Source organism: Pinus tabuliformis, chromosome 1_2, assembly GCF_031772625.1.
Source record: "Pinus tabuliformis cultivar Carrire ecotype Pingquan chromosome 1_2, CPIR1, whole genome shotgun sequence".
Classification (NCBI taxonomy): domain Eukaryota; kingdom Viridiplantae; phylum Streptophyta; class Pinopsida; order Pinales; family Pinaceae; genus Pinus; species Pinus tabuliformis.
In genome coordinates, this window is record NC_142298.1 from 413905468 (window position 1) to 413923241 (window position 17774).

At 33.6% G+C, this 17774-nt stretch overlaps 1 protein-coding gene across 1 annotated transcript in view; it reads left to right on the top strand.

The window, feature by feature from the left end:
- The first annotated feature begins 13705 nt into the window (after window positions 1-13705).
- Window positions 13706-17774, top strand: part of LOC149206106 (uncharacterized) — a 44806-nt gene continuing 40737 nt past the window's right edge. The window contains exon 1 of the mRNA XM_089397597.1: window positions 13706-14393. Coding sequence (XP_089253723.1) covers window positions 13706-14393 — 688 coding nt within the window. The remainder of the gene's footprint in view (window positions 14394-17774) is intronic.

Genomic DNA, 17774 nt, shown 5'->3' on the forward strand with positions numbered 1-17774 from the left:
GATTTAAGGAAATGTGGTGAGTTATGATAGGTACACATGGCGGTGATGATGACATGGCATCTCGTAATGATGCCATATGGCATGCCAATAGGGCATATTTGATTGGCCAATGAGAACGAATCTAGATGAAATGTAGCCCACTTAAAATGGGCCACATGGCATGTATGACATGACTATGATGTCAATAGGTACATGACCAATGCCCTTTAGCCCCTGGTTTTATGGCACAATCACATTGAAAAAAAATATAAACGGAGGAGGATAAATTCATTTGGCTTGAGCACATAGGATCAGTCATATGAGTTAAACCTTCGGGTTGACCAACTCAAAGGTCAGCCCTTGCATTGGCTTTCATATCTTTTGGGACCACACACACACACATATGCCCTATAGAGCATTCAATCAAACCATGGTTTTTTTGGAATAGAGGGAACATGGTGATCAACAAAAGGGTACAACCTCAATAGTGAGTCTGAAGTAATGTTGTTTGTGAGGTTCCAGGGTTGAAAATTTGTAACTTTGTTTGGTTATGTCATAGCTTTGTGACATGGATGGTTTGAACATATTGGTTTCTTTGTGACATGGCTCTGTGACTAGCCCATATTGGCCACAACATATTTATTAAATGAAGCTCTATGATGTAGATGGTTTGAATACATTGTGATTGGTTACATTAGTCTTAGTCCATGATGTGGATAGTTTGAACATATTGGTTGCCACTATGATGTGATTTCTATGTCTAGAGAAGATTGGCCACAATATTTTTATTAAACAAAGATATAAATTGTGGATGGTTTGAATACATTGTGAATAGTTGCATTGGTCGTAGCGCTGTGACATGGATGGTTTGAACATATTGTTATTGGTTCCTTTGTGACATGGTCTTGTGACTGGCCCAACTAATAAAAGCTCCATGACATGGATATTTTGAAAATGTTGTGATTGGTTTGTCTGTAACATGGATGGTTTGAACATATTGTCACTGGTTGGGTTAGCTCAGAAGAACCACTATACAATGAGGCAACCTACAACTCAGTTAGAATTAGTATTGCATTAGGTTGCTAAGGTCTCGGGTTCAAACCTAGTGTGGTAAAAAATTAATTAGTATTATCATTTTTATTTTTCTTACAAATCACATTTTGTCGAATGATTAAGAAGTCAAAGAAGCACATTTTTTAGAAGGGTTGCTGGAAAATAGCTATTTTATAGAAAGCTCCATGAAAGGGCCATTTTGTTGAACTCCTAATTTACTTGTTTATTTTTTATGGTTTTTGGGGGTTTATGGGATCATTTCAAAGCCAAATTTGATTCCCAAAGAATCATGATGATCAAGGATCAGTGGTGAACATTTATAAAAGCATGAAAATCCTTTATGATATATATTTGAAATTTGTAATTAGTATTATGTGTTTTGAGGACATATGAGAAGGTTGCAGTGAGTGTTATATATATGGCCAGAATAGGTTTCAAAAAGAGTTCTATGTGATCAGATTGATGAACAGGTTGTAGCAAAGTATGCAAAATGTATGACAGGTTGATGACAATAGTGTGAAAACTATATCATGATCATTTTTGAAGACTTATATTGAAGAGAAGGTGGATATAGTTTGAAACATTGTGAAAAGTGGTCCACTTGAAGCTGAGGAAGAGGTCGGTGCCTCAATTAGGTTGTAGATTACAACAATTCAAATCTTGAAAAGTTCTGTGGTTGGTGCCTCAATTAGGTTGCAGCCTATTTCAATTATTTTCTTGCACATCTTGGGGGTGAGAGCCTCAATTAGGTTGTAGATTACAACAATTCAAATCTTGAAAATTTCTGTGGTTGGTGCCTCAATCAGGTTGCAGCCTATTTCCAGTATTTTCTTTCACATCTTGGGGGTGGGTGCCTCCAACAGGTCGATGTATGGAAAAATTATTTGTTGTTTTCTCTTGTAAGGGTTTCCATGTAAAATATTATGTACCCTTATGTTAATGTGATGATGGCTTCTTGATGCATGGTTTAATTTACCATTATATTGAAAATTGCCATGGTACCCTATTACATGTTTATTTATTGATAATTTTTTTTGAAATGATAATTTTTCATTCACAGTAATTCACCCTCCTCCATGTCAATGTGAACTTTGGTCTAACAAGTGGTATTAGAGAAGGTGTCTTAAAAAATAGTTAACTACTAGAAGGAGGACCTAAGGAATTTTAAAAACGTAGATCCATTTGTAAATGTGGTCCTGCTTTTGGAGTTTTATTTGGAAGAGTTTCAAAGGAAGTAGGGAATGATGGAAAAGTAGCTAAGAGAAAGGGAAAAGTAGTTAGAAGGAAAGGAAAAGTAGCTAAGCTAATTAAGGGATGATGAACTTGCCCTCCTCAAAAAGATGATGGAAAAATCATCAAAAGAAACTCAAGAATGTATCCAAGCTAAATCATCCAGGTACCACACATTATTTTTTGGGTATTGTTATATATTATATACTTTTGTTCATAAGGCAATTGACTACAATTAGTCAAGAAGCATGTCTGGTAAAAGTGGAAGAAATCATTTTCAAATTCATATTGAATGTTTTATATGTCATAATTTTTGAAACAAGGCGAGGGACTATAAAATTAGTTAAAGAAAGGATAGTTCGCCCCCCCCCATATTGAATGTTTTATATTTCATAATTTTTGAAACAAGGCGAGGGACTATAAAATTAGTTAAAGAAAGGATAGTTCGCCCCCACCCCCCCGCGCCCCCACCACACCCCCCCCCCCCATATTGAATGTTTTATATGTCATAATTTTTGAAACAAGGTGAGGGACTATAAAATTAGTTAAAGAAAGGATAGTTCGCCCCCACCCCCCCGCGCCCCCACACCACCCCCCCCCGAACAAAATGTGGAAGGAGAAAAAGTAAAGGTATTGTCTCATGGTATATGCTCAAAAGCAAGAATAAAATGGCATGTTGATGGCAGCTTCTCAAGAAAAATGACAAGGGATAATTTTTTTTTTTTATCAACCTTAAGGAGATAGAATGAGGTAAAGTAATCCTTTGAAATAATTCATTTGCAAGAGTCACAAGAAAATGAAATGTCAACATCAATAATGGAAGGACCAAAGCCCAAGATTTCCTATATGTGAAAGGATTTAAACATAATCTTTTAATTGTTAGTCAAATGTGTGATCAGGGGTTTGACGTCACATTCAACTCTAAAAGGTGTGAAATTAGTAACTTAGATAGTGGTAAATTGATAAAAAAATATCTAGCAGGAATGGGGGTAATGTATATATCCTTCACATATCAAAAATTGAAAAATCCTTCATAGTAAATATAAATGAAATCTAACTATGGCATAAAAGCTTGGGACACATCAATTTTGACTACTTGGTAAAAGCCATAAGAATACAAGCATGTCAATTTATGAAACAAACCAGAGTCTTCTTCAAGACATAAGAATATTCAGCATCTTTCCCATTTGAAATTATTAACATAGATCTTTACAAACCAAAAATAATGCATTCTCTAAAAGGAGAAAGGTATTTCATGGTTTTTGTATATGATTTCACAAGAATGACATGGGTTAGTTTTATTAAATAAAAATATGAATATTTTGGGAAATTTAAGAATTTTAAGGCTCTTGTTGAAAATGAAATTGATTTGAAAATGTCTAAGGATAAATAGAGGAGGAGAGTTCACTTCCCATGAATTCAATGTATTTTGTGAACATCATGGAATTAGGAGGCACTTCACCATTGCAATAAAACCTTAGTAGAATGATGTGACTAAGAGGAAGAACATAACAATTCAGGATATGACAAGATCTCTACTTTTTGAAGCGTAGCTGACATATCATTTTTCGGGTGAAGCAATAAATACAACTGTGTATAACATCGCTCAAATCAAAACAAAAAGCACTAAAACACATTATGAACTATGGAAGGGAAGATCTTCCACAATTAAGCATTTCAAAGTTTTTGGAAAAGAATGTTTCATTAAAGTGAATGAAGAAAAATGTGGGAAATTTGTAGCCAAAGCCGACAAATGAATCTTCCTAGGATATGCCTATGAAAGCAAGGTGTATAGGTGCTATTAAAAAAGAACACGAGAAGTCACATTCGAAAAATTTTGAGGTATAAAATGGGAATCCTAAGGAACACTATAAAATACTAGTGTAGGTAATAAAATAAGATTAGATTACATCATCAAATTTTAGAGGGAAAAAAAAACTATTTTTTCAACACGTATTTGCAACTTATCTCCTTATGGTTTTACTCAAATTTCAAGCAGGAGCACTCTTTGGATGAAGAATTTAATTACTCACTGAGGGAATACCCATGTTGCATACTTTTGTTGGACCCTGCTACACAAAAAATGAGAAATACATTTAAAAAAAACGCAATTGCATTCATGTTTTTCATGTTTTTCTCATTTTTTGTGTAGCGAAGTACATAAAAAATATGCAACATGGGAACTCCTTGGATGAAGAATTAAATTATTCATCCAATGAGTGCCCCCACTCAAAATTCGAGTAAAACCATAAGGAGATAAGTTAAAAATACCAGTTGAAAATGTAGCTTTTTTAATTTCTTAATCTTCTTACTTTTTTACTCCAAAAATGGTGAATCATCCCCCATGGTTGATGTCATCATCTTGAATCCTATTGGTTATTATAAATTTGATTTTGGTTATACATTTTTTTTTAGGCCCATTGATATCTCAAAATTTCTTTAATGTTGAAACCTTTGATGTGAAAATAAATGATGCACTTTCTCATAATGAAATTCTTCCTCAAGGTTGGCCTAATCCTCCTATCTTCCAAGAATATCCATTAGAATTAAAAAGAAGATGAATAATTTAAATAAGATCAAAGAGGGGAATATGAGCCTTTGCACACCAAGACTCCATCTAGATATATACAGAAAAATCATCCACATAATCAAATTCTAGGGGACAAGGGTTCAAGAATTGCAACTAGAAGCAAGCTTGTGAATACATCATCTCAAGAGCACATAACCTTTTTATCTCTTATTGAGACCCAAAATTTTACACAAGCCATCAAGGATGAGAATTGGGTTAAAGCCATGAATGAGGAATTGGATTAGATTGAGAAGAATCAGACTTGGGAAGATGTTCCAAGAGCTAAAGGTAGAAATGTAATTGGAACCAATTTTATTTTTAGAAGCAAACTCAATGAGGATGGATAGGTTGCGAGAAATAAAATAGGACTTGTATGAAAAGGCTATGCATAGGTTTAAGGTGTTTATTTTGAGGAAACACTTGATCTAGTGGCTCAACTAGAAGTTATTAGAATGTTCCTAGCTTTTGATTCTTCAAAGGATTTAGTCTATCAAATGGATGTAAAGTCAAAATTCTTGAATGGAGAACTCAAGGAAGAATTCTATATTAAGAAACGAGAGGGATTTTAATTTTTTATTAACAGAAGATAAAAATTGGATTCAATTAACAAAAGAAAAAAAATATGTATACAGACTAAAGAAAACCCGATATGGATTAAAACAAGCTCCTATGGCATGGTACTCAAGATTGGATGGTTATATTCAAGAACAAGGTTTCAAAGGGACTATGCTAACAATAATATTTATATCAAAATCAAAAGAGGTAAAACATTGATTATTGTTGTTTATGTGGATGATATTAGTTTTGGTAATGAAGATGATTCCCTGAGAAAGAACTTTGTAGCCAGTATGTAGAAATAATTTGAGATGTACATGCTCTTCCTAGGACTAGAATTCAATCATTCCAAAAAAGGAATTTTCATATCCCAGTATAAATATTTTAAAGACATTTTGAAGAAAGGAATGGTAAGTTGTGCCTCTATACACATTATTATGGTTATAGGTTTTATATTCACTAAAGATGGTGAATCTCCTAAGGTAGACCAAACTATGTAAAGGTCAATGATCAACTACAGTCTTCTCTATTTAATAACATCAAGGCCAAGCATCATTCAAGTTGTGGGAATGGTAGGAACCTTTCAATAATGTCCAAAGAATCTCATGTAAATGTTTTTAATAGAATATTTAGGTACTTGCAAGGAACCATAAAATTCGGCTTAGGGTATCCCAAGGGAAAATATCTTACGCTTGAGGCCTATACATATGCAGATTGGGCTAGAAGCATGGATGAAAAAAATAACACTAGTGGAGAAGAATTATTTCTTAGAAAATTATTGGTCTCTTGGCTCAACAACAAAAAAATCATTTGTCTCTCTATTTATAATTAAACAAGAGTTTATTGTACAAACTACCTGTTGTACTCAAGTTCTATTAATGAAGCAAAATTTGAAGGACCTTCAATAAGATAGTGATCAACCTGTCTTTGTCATTTGTGATAATACGAGTGTAATTAATGTTAGGTCTCTATAATACTAGTGTAGCCCCTTTTTGTTATTGTTGTTCCCCATATAAACCTACTATTGTTATTATAGAACCCTTACATTATTATTGTTATGTAGGCCCTAATTATATTTTGACCCTTTAGACTCCTATATATATAAAGGAGGTATTGTCATTTGAATCATCCAATAATTGTTCATTTATGTGATGTAAAAGGAGGTTTCCCCATCAAAGAGGATTATTTTCAAGTCGTTGAGCTATTTTTTCTGATGTTTTTGTGATCTGGTTGCATAACATGTGGTATAAGAGCTTTGGATCCTAGGGTTTTGTTGCTTTAAACACGCCATCTTGTAATTTTCGCTATAACATTTTTTATATGAGTCCTAAAATTTTGAAATTTATACTGTGTGGAGCCAAAATCTTGGTGAACATCTTATAAAAATTCCAAAGTTTGGTTCACTATATTCTCAGAGATATAATTCAAGGGAGTTAAGGTTTTTGTACGCTCCAGAATTTTACCTCAAACTGGTATCTCGGAGAAAAATGTTATAACTTTCATTTCAGGAATCCAAATTGAATTTCATAATGAACAAATTTTAGTTTATTGGGTATCAGTTTTAGGTCCCAAGGCTAAAAAAATGGCACATGGCTTTTTGTATAATTTCCTACACTAAACTAGTCCATAATCAAATCATTGTGGGATATTTAGCATAACTTCGTCTTGAAGAATCTAGTATCAGTGTGACTTGAAACATAATTTTGAAAGGAAGACTCAACGGGATACCACAGGATGAAATTTTAGACCTTGGAGAGCTAAGACTAAAAATATACGATAGTTTTAATATCAAGCTCCACAAAACGAGAAAAAAACGTGTATTTTTTAAATTTGCATAACTTTTGTTTGAAAAATTGGTTTGATGTGATTCAAAGAGCACAGTGAAGCATATATATATATATATATAGTTATAATATTCCTCACAACAAAAAAATGGATACACCTAGTAAGCAACCAGAAAGCTCTACTATGATGCATGAAGAAGAGGAAGAAATGGAACATGATATATCAAGGTTACAAGAGAAAGTGCAACAAATTACAATCTCACAAAGAGAAACCAAAAAGGAATTGGGAGTGATGAATGTTAAGATGGATGGTTTAGAATAAAAATTAAAAGGGGACATGGGTGGTTTAAAAGGGGACATGGAAATTTTAAAAGCATACATGGAAGGTTTGAAAGAAGGTTTGACAAAGTTGTTGTAGGAAAGGATTCCTAATGGTGACAAGATAGTCCATGAAAATATTGATGAGAACAAAAGGAATGTGAATCATGGATTTAGAAACTCTAACCTAGGGATAAAGATCAACCATATTCCAAATATCATTATGAGCAAGTTTGATGACAATGACTTGGTAACATGGATACTATAGATGGAGCAGTTCCTTGATCTACATGATGTGAAACACACATAAAATGTACACATTGCATCTTAATATTAAGAACCCATTTAGTTTTCTTGGTAGCTGTGGCTTTGTTTTCGTAAACCATTTGTCACTTGAAAAGCTTTTATTGAGGAATTGATAACACATTATGAGGATACAAAGAGAAATACCTTCTTTAGCCAATTGATAAATCTCAAACAAAGGAGTTTAGTTGTGGAGCATATTGAGGACTTCCAAATATTGAATATCAAGGTAACTGATATTCGAGAGGAGAATATGATTGATGTTTTCATAGGCACTTTAAAGGATAACATCTAACATGAGGTTCTCCTTTTTGAACCTAAGTCATTGGAGAAAGCATATAGGGTGGTAAGAAAAGTTGAAAGAAAATTTATGGAAACAAGGAAGTATACCACTCATAACTATAAAGATGGAAGTGTTGTTGTTCCTACTCTCCCACAACCTACACGGTTGACACGACAACAATTAGAGGAAAAAATATCAAAATGGACTTCCTATAATTGTGAAACCAACTCAGAAAAAGATAGAAAATATAGATGAATGCCTTAGAAATAAGCCTCTTCGAGGGGGCAACCTCCTTTACATTACACAAATGAACAATTCTTGGATGATACAAATGACAAGACCTCCTTTCTATATATAGGAGTCTAAGGGGTCATAATATAATAAGAACTGACATAACAATAATAATGTAAGCGCACACTAATAACAATAGTGGGCTTCTATGTGGCACAATAATAAAAATATGGGGACTACATGGGCACAAAAATATTATAAGGGGGTTTTAGTAATAACAATAAGGGGTTACACTAGTAGTATAGGGATCTAACATGCCCCTCTCCTTCAAAAAGTGTTGTCCTGAACACTTGAGTAGTTCTTGATGCTTCTGTATAAAATTCTTGTCCTCCCATGTGGAATCTTCAGTGAGTGAGTTCTTCCACTTGATGAGATACTCTGAAATTGATCGATTTCCTAGCTGTTGGGTTCTTGTTTCTTTGACTGCTCCAGGTTCCAATATGATTTTTCCTTCCTTGTCAAGTTCTGGCAATATTGTTTGAATAAGGATCTTCTGCAACTTTTGAATGAGTGGAAACACTTCTTCATCCTTCTTCCATTCATCCCTTGCTTCATTTATCCAATCTGGTTGGATAATAGAAATAACGCAAAACAATGCTTCCACATCCTCATCGCTTCTTGAGAGTGCATCTGCAACAACATTTGGCTTCCTGTTATTGTAGATGATTTCAAAATCATAACCCAACATATTTGTGACCCATTTTTTCTTTTCTTCTAAAGATAATCTTTGTTCTAAAAAGTATTTCATACTATCATGATCTAGTTTTACCATGAAGTGTCTTCCCATTAGGTAAGGTCACCATTTCTTAAGTGCATTTAGTATGGCCAACATTTCCTTCTCATCAATATCTTGCTTGAGATGTAGCTGTAAAAATACCCAGTCGCGTACATCAAAACTTCTTTCACTGCGATGTTGATCTGCCTCTTGTTTCATTTAATTTTGTACCAAAGTGGCATTATCCTTTAAAAGTTGGAGAACTTGCTGTTGATTCTTCATTTGATCTTTCACTTCTTGAACCTTTTTCTTCTTGATATGTCCTTCTATATTGAGAGTTTGAGTGGTAATTTCTTCCAATGCATTACAAGATATGGTCGGATTCATTTCTTGATGCTTGATGTGATCTTTCACTTCTTAAACATTTTTCTTCTCGATATGTCCTTCTATCTTGATAGTTTGGGGAGTGGTAATTCCAGCCAATGCATTACAAGATATGCTAGGATTCATTTCTTCTTTCTCGATGTGATATTTCACTTCTTGAACCCTTTTATTCTTGATATGTCCTTCTATCTTGAGAGTTTGAGGAGTGTTTCTGGATTTAAGACCTCTGTGGTTCATTATTTTCGAATTAGACACCGGAGATTCCACAGTAAGAACATTTTTCTGCCAACGTTTCAAATCCCAACCGGGATCCATCATCAGGACAACTTGAATGCTTTGATAGAAGAAGAGCAGATTTTAGGGTTTAAATAGAAATGAGGAGAGAAAAGAGGGGAAGGTCGGCTCTCAATTTTTGAGAAGTCGGCTGCCTCTTGATTTAATGATTCATTTAATTAATTAATTATTATTATTATTATTTTATTTTATTTTAATAATTGAAATGAATATAATTATTTTAATTATAATTATTAATATAATAATTAATTATTATTAATATAATAATTAATTATTAATAATTATAATTATTAATTAATTAGATATTAGTTAATTATTAATTATTATTATTATTAATACAAATTAATTATTATTAATTAATATATTTATATTAAAATTAATAGAAAAGATTATAATTACATTAATTATTGCAATAATATAATAATCAGTGATTAGTAATACCTATAATACCAAAACAGTAATATATATTTTTAAAATAATGGATATGATTATAATTATTATAATAACTATTATTAATGTAATAATTAATTCTATTAATTATTATTAATATAATAAATAATATAATAATTAATTATTAAAATAATAATTAATATAATACTTAATTAATTATATTAATATAAATATGATAATTAATTATATTAATTAATATTAATTATTATTGATTATTATTAAATTTTTATAATTATTTGAGAATAGATATTTAAGATTATTATTGTTATATTAAAATAGATATAAATTTTTATAATAAGAAATTAATAAGGTGATTAAATTAAATACCTAATTAATTAATATTGTAAAGTTAAATGTAGAATTATTATTATTATTGCTATTATTATTATTATTATTATTATTATACTGATATCGGGTTAATTTTTCTGATTAGGGGAAACCAGCTTCCACTAATCTCCATGCCATTGTCTCTGTTGAGATTATGCGGGTGTTTGAAAATTTCAAGAGCTTCTCTGATCTTTCGCTTATGGTGTTGCTCTTCCTTAGCGATAATGGAGGCGTTTTCCAAGAAGACATGGTGCTTAGTTTTTGACGAATGTTCTGCGAGGGCGGAAGAACGAGACCTTTCATTTTTAATATCAGCTCCATGTTCTTTGAGTCTGGTCTGCAGAGAGCGGCCTGTTTCACCAATGTAGCTTTTTCCACATGAGCAATCGATCTTATAGACCCCTTTAAGTTGCTGTTTATCAATATTATCCTTAACCGATCTCATACTTTGCCTGATAGTTCCAGGGGCTGAGAATTGCGTGCTTATGTTTTTCCTTCTTAGGACTTTCGCAATCTTATCTGTAACTCCATGAATGTAAGGAAGAAAAACCCTACCCCCCTCAGGTTGATCTCGGGCTTTAGGTTCATGAGATAACAACCTTTTCTCGGCTTTCTGAATTGCTTTTTTAATCTCATTTTCTTTGTAGCCTAAACCTTTAAAGGTTGAGACTAAATGCTTCTTTTCTTCATCCAGATGATCAGCGTCAGAAATTCGAAGGGCCCTGATAGCAAGAGTGTTTAGAACACCAAGCTTCTGGGCCGGATGATGGTGGGAGTCAGCGTGGAGGTAGTTCTCTGTATGGGTGGACTTTCTGAAGACTTTGTGCCCTATGGAGCCATCATCTTTTCTCATGATGAGGATGTCTAAAAAAGGAATGCTCATGTTTTCTTCAAGCTCCATAGTGAATTTTATTTCTGAGGAGATGGAATTTAGGTGAATAAAGAACTTGTCAAGCTCTGCTTTACCATGAGTCCATTTTATATTAGTATCATCGACGAATCGCTTCCACCATGCTGGTTTCAAAGGGTAAGAATCCAGGGCCTTCTTTTCAAAATATTCCATGTAAAGGTTGGCCACGATCGGTGAAAGGGGGGATCCCATTGCCACTCCAGTTGTTTGCTCATAAAATGTTCCTTGGAAGGTGAAAACTGTTGATCGCAAGCAGATTTCGGCCAATCTTGCAGTCCCTGGATCAGAAACCTCTTTTATAACTTGAATGGCTTCTTCAAGAGGAATCTTGGTGAATAGGGACACAACGTCAAAGCTAACAAGGAGGTCTCCACGCTCTAATTTCTCATTCTTAATGAGATTCACAAAGTCATGGGAGTCCTTGATGAAAGAATCAGTGTTTCCGACAAGGGGCCTGAGGATTTTTGCAACGTATTTAGCGAGCTCATAGGTTGGGGATCCAATTGTATTGACAATTGGTCTGAGAGGGACTCCTTCTTTATGGATCTTGGGTAGCCCATAAATCCTAGGGATGCATTCACTAGAGGGAATTAATTTCTTCTTTAATTTATCATCAAGGTTGGATTCCAAAATTGCCTTTTTCACCTCTTTCATAATCTTGGGGATCGGGTTCTTGCTCAGCTTCTTATAACTACCACAATTGAGGTGTTCGTTCATTTTGCATATATAATCTTCTTTATCCAGAATCACTGCTGCTCCTCCTTTATCTGCCTTGAGAACCACAATTTTTTCATTGTTACGCAGGGATTTGAAGGCCTTTTGTTCTGCTTTACTCAAATTACTCTTGGGAACCTTGGCCTTTCTCATAATAAGGGAGCACTCTTGCCTTAATGCTTCCTTATCTTCCAAGGGAAGGTTGTAAATCCCATCTTCTATATTACAAATCATTTTCTCAACAGGAAGATTTTTCGGGGCAACAGCAAATCCAAGGCCTTTTCTGAGGACGTTAATGACCTCGGGTTCTAAACCTTGGGAAGATAAATTTACGACTTTTCTATTTAGTTTTGATCCGGATGTGTTGACCAAAGAATCAAACTGAAAGGGCGCCATTAAATTTCGATTCATCGTATCTTTATTCGTGAATCCATCCTCCATATGTGAGTTTCTGCCCACCGAATCTAGGTCAACTTGTTCGATGTTTACATGGGGCTCAAACTGATTCTGCGCATGCAACACGGTGTTAAAGTCTTGGGTAGCCCATAAATCCTAGGGATGCATTCACTAGAGGGAATTAATTTCTTCTTTAATTTATCATCAAGGTTGGATTCCAAAATTGCCTTTTTCACCTCTTTCATAATCTTGGGGATCGGGTTCTCTTATAACTACCACAATTGAGGTGTTCGTTCATTTTGCAAATATAATCTTCTTTATCCAGAATCACTGCTGCTCCTCCTTTATCTGCCTTGAGAACCACAATTTTTTCATTGTTACGCAGGGATTTGAAGGCCTTTTGTTCTGCTTTACTCAAATTACTCTTGGGAACCTTAGCCTTTCTCATAATAAGGGAGCACTCTTGCCTTAATGCTTCCTTATCTTCCAAGGGAAGGTTGTAAATCCCATCTTCTATATTACAAATCATTTTCTCAACAGGAAGATTTTTCGGGGCAACAGCAAATCCAAGGCCTTTTCTGAGGACGTTAAAGAAGAAATTAATTCCCTCTAGTGAATGCATCCCTAGGATTTATGGGCTACCCAAGACTTTAACACCGTGTTGCATGCGCAGAATCAGTTTGAGCCCCATGTAAACATCGAACAAGTTGACCTAGATTCGGTGGGCAGAAACTCACATATGGAGGATGGATTCTCGAATAAAGATACGATGAATCGAAATTTAATGGCGCCCTTTCAGTTTGATTCTTTGGTCAACACATCTGGATCAAAACTTAATAGAAAATTCGTAAATTTATCTTCCCAAGGTTTAGAACCCGAGGTCATTAACGTCCTCAGAAAAGGCCTTGGATTTGCTGTTGCCCCGAAAAATCTTCCTGTTGAGAAAATGATTTGTAATATAGAAGATGGGATTTACAACCTTCCCTTGGAAGATAAGGAAGCATTAAGGCAAGAGTGCTCCCTTATTATGAGAAAGGCTAAGGTTCCCAAGAGTAATTTGAGTAAAGCAGAACAAAAGGCCTTCAAATCCCTGCGTAACAATGAAAAAATTGTGGTTCTCAAGGCAGATAAAGGAGGAGCAGCAGTGATTATGGATAAAGAAGATTATATTTGCAAAATGAACGAACACCTCAATTGTGGTAGTTATAAGAAGCTGAGCAAGAACCCGATCCCCAAGATTATGAAAGAGGTGAAAAAGGCAATTTTGGAATCCAACCTTGACGATAAATTAAAGAAGAAATTAATTCCCTCTAGTGAATGCATCCCTAGGATTTATAGGCTACCCAAGATCCATAAAGAAGGAGTCCCTCTCAGACCAATTGTCAATACAATTGGATCCCCAACCTATGAGCTCGCTAAATATGTTGCAAAAATCCTCAGGCCCCTTGTCGGAAACACTGATTCTTTCATCAAGGACTCCCATGACTTTGTGAATCTCATTAAGAATGAGAAATTAGAGCGTGGAGACCTCCTTGTTAGCTTTGACGTTGTGTCCCTATTCACCAAGATTCCTCTTGAAGAAGCCATTCAAGTTATAAAAGAGGTTTCTGATCCAGGGACTGCAAGATTGGCTGAAATCTGCTTGCGATCAACAGTTTTCACCTTCCAAGGAACATTTTATGAGCAAACAACTGGAGTGGCAATGGGATCCCCCCTTTCACCGATCGTGGCCAATCTTTACATGGAATATTTTGAAAAGAAGGCCCTGGATTCTTACCCTTTGAAACCAGCATGGTGGAAGCGATTCGTCGATGATACTAATATAAAATGGACTCATGGTAAGGTAGAGCTTGACAAGTTCTTTATTCACCTAAATTCCATCTCCTCAGAAATAAAATTCACTATGGAGCTTGAAGAAAACATGAGCATTCCTTTTTTAGACATCCTCATCATGAGAAAAGATGATGGCTCCATAGGGCACAAAGTCTTCAGAAAGTCCACCCATACAGAGAACTACCTCCATGCTGACTCCCACCATCATCCGACCCAGAAGCTTGGTGTTCTAAACACTCTTGCTATCAGGGCCCTTCGAATTTCTGACGCTGATCATCTGGATGAAGAAAAGAGGCATTTAGTCTCAACCTTTAAAGGTTTAGGCTACAAAGAAAATGAGGTTAAAAAAGCAATTCAGAAAGCGGAGAAAAGGTTGTTATCTCATGAACCTAGAGCCCGAGATCAACCTGAGGGGGGTAGGGTTTTTCTTCCTTACATTCATGGAGTTACAGATAAGATTGCGAAAGTCCTAAGAAGGAAAAACATAAGCACGCAATTCTCAGCCCCTGGAACTATCAGGCAAAGTATGACATCGGTTAAGGACAATATTGATAAACAACAACTTAAAGGGGTCTATAAGATCGATTGCTCGTGTGGAAAAAGCTACATTGGTGAAACAGGCCGCTCTCTGCAGACCAGACTCAAAGAACATGGAGCTGATATTAAAAATGAAAGGTCTCGTTCTTCCGCCCTCGCAGAACATTCGTCAAAAACTAAGCACCATGTCTTCTTGGAAAACGCCTCCATTATCGCTAAGGAAGAGCAACACCATAAGCGAAAAATCAGAGAAGCTCTTGAAATTTTCAAACACCCGCATAATCTCAACAGAGACAATGGCATGGAGATTAGTGGAAGCTGGTTTCCCCTAATCAGAAAAATTAACCCGATATCAGTATAATAATAATAATAATAATAATAATAATAATAATAATAATAATAATAATAATAGCAATAATAATAATAATTCTACATTTAACTTTACAATATTAATTAATTAGGTATTTAATTTAATCACCTTATTAATTTCTTATTATAAAAATTTATATCTATTTTAATATAATAATAGTAATCTTAAATATCTATTCTCAAATAATTATAAAAATTTAATAATAATCAATAATAATTAATATTAATTAATTATCATATTTATATTAATATAATTAATTAAGTATTATATTAATTATTATTTTAATAATTAATTATTATATTATTTATTATATTAATAATAATTAATAGAATTAATTATTACATTAATAATAGTTATTATAATAATTATAATCATATCCATTATTTTAAAAATATATATTACTGTTTTGGTATTATAGGTATTACTAATCACTAATTATTATATTATTGCAATAATTAATGTAATTATAATCTTTTCTATTAATTTTAATATAAATATATTAATTAATAATAATTAATTTGTATTAAACATAATAATAATTAATAATTAACTAATATCTAATTAATTAATAATTATAATTAATAATAATTAATTCTAATTAGTAATTAATTTTTAAACTAATAATAATTAAAATAATTAATTATTATATTAATAGAATTAATTATTATATTAATATAATTAATTATTATATTAATAATTAATTATTATATTAATAATAATTAATTATTATATTAATAATTATAATTAAAATAATTATATTCATTTCAATTATTAAAAAAAAAAAAATAATAATAATAATAATTAATTAATTAAATGAATCATTAAATCAAGAGGCAGCCGACTTCTCAAAAATTGAGAGCCGACCTTCCCCTCTTTTCTCTCCTCATTTCTATTTAAACCCTAAAATCTGCTCTTCTTCTATCAAAGCATTCAAGTTGTCCTCATGATGGATCCCGGTTGGGATTTGAAACGTTGGCAGAAAAATGTTCTTACTGTGGAATCTCCGGTGACTAATTCGAAAAAAAAAGAAAAAAAAAGTTTGAGGAGTGATAATTATTTCCAATTCTTTACAAGATATGGTCATATTCATTTCTTCCTTCTCTAGGGTTGGTTCCTAGTGTATATCCTCTTCTTTGGATGTTTCTTGACCCTTTTCTTCCTCCTCTTGATAGTCTATGTAAAATAATTTATTCTCAGCACACTTATGACCTTTAGTGTATTTTCTATCACAATTGTAACAAAGCCTTTTTTCTCTTTTTTCTTCCAATTGTTGCAGTGTAAACCTTGTACGTTTTGGAAGGCTAGGAGAAAAAACACTTCCATAATTATAGTCATGAGTGGTGGGATTCCTTGTTTCCATAATTTCACTTTCAATTTTTCTTGCCAACCTGAATGCCTTCTCCAATGAATCAGGTTCGCAAAGACGAACCTCATGTTGAATGTTATCCTTTAAAGTACCTATGAAGACATCAATCCTTTTCTTCTCTAGAATATTTTTTGAAATCCTCAATGTGCTCTGCCATTGAACCCTTTTGTTTGAGAATTATCAATTGGCTAAAGAAGGTGTTACTTTTTGGATCCTCATAACATGTTATCATTTCTTCAGTGAAAATTGACCAAGTGACAAGTGCTCTATGAGAACACAACCCTTTATACCATAAAAATTAATACGGGTCTAAATATGAAGATGCAATACGTACCTTTTGTAATAGTTTCACCTCATGTAGATCAAAATATTGCTCCATCTGTATTATCCAATTTATCAGATCCTTGCCATCAAACATCCTCATATTGCCTTTTCTTGATTTTAGGAGCTCGCTCCTGAAAAAACTGTAACTCTGTAATTTTGGATCTCCAAGTTTTAAAATTTCGTCTTGTAGTAGCCCTCTGAGTCCTCTTTCTAACCCCGCAAGTCTGATCAAGATTGGATTCTGCAAAGAAGTGTTATGTCAAATCTCCCACGATGACCTGATTATAGACTGGTTCAGTAGATCGAACTTGTACGAAGTGCCTCATGTCACTTCAAACTTAGGACCTAAAACTAATACACAGAAAGATACAGTCCGTCCTCTTTCTGCAACTTCTTACTAAATTTCTATTTGATGCTCAGAGAGAACGTTATGATGATTTTCCCAAGGTCACCTATTTAGGTTGTAATTTGGGAGCCTGCAGAAACACTAAATGTCTCAGATTATATCTCCGAAAATATAGCGTGAAAAGATCCGAAATTCAGACCCAAGCTTCACCAATATTTTGGTTCAAATGGGTTTTAATTTCAGAGTCTGAACCTTCGTAGAGAAAATATTATAGCGAAAAGTTCACAATGGCCTGTTTGATATGAAATTTTAGATCTTCCAAAAACTCTAACTTAGATCATATCTCGGAAAATATAGCGAGACAAGATCTCAAATTTGGACGCACGGTTCAGACCGATTGCTTATAAAATGGTTTTTTTCTTTAGCTTCTGAAACTTCGTAGT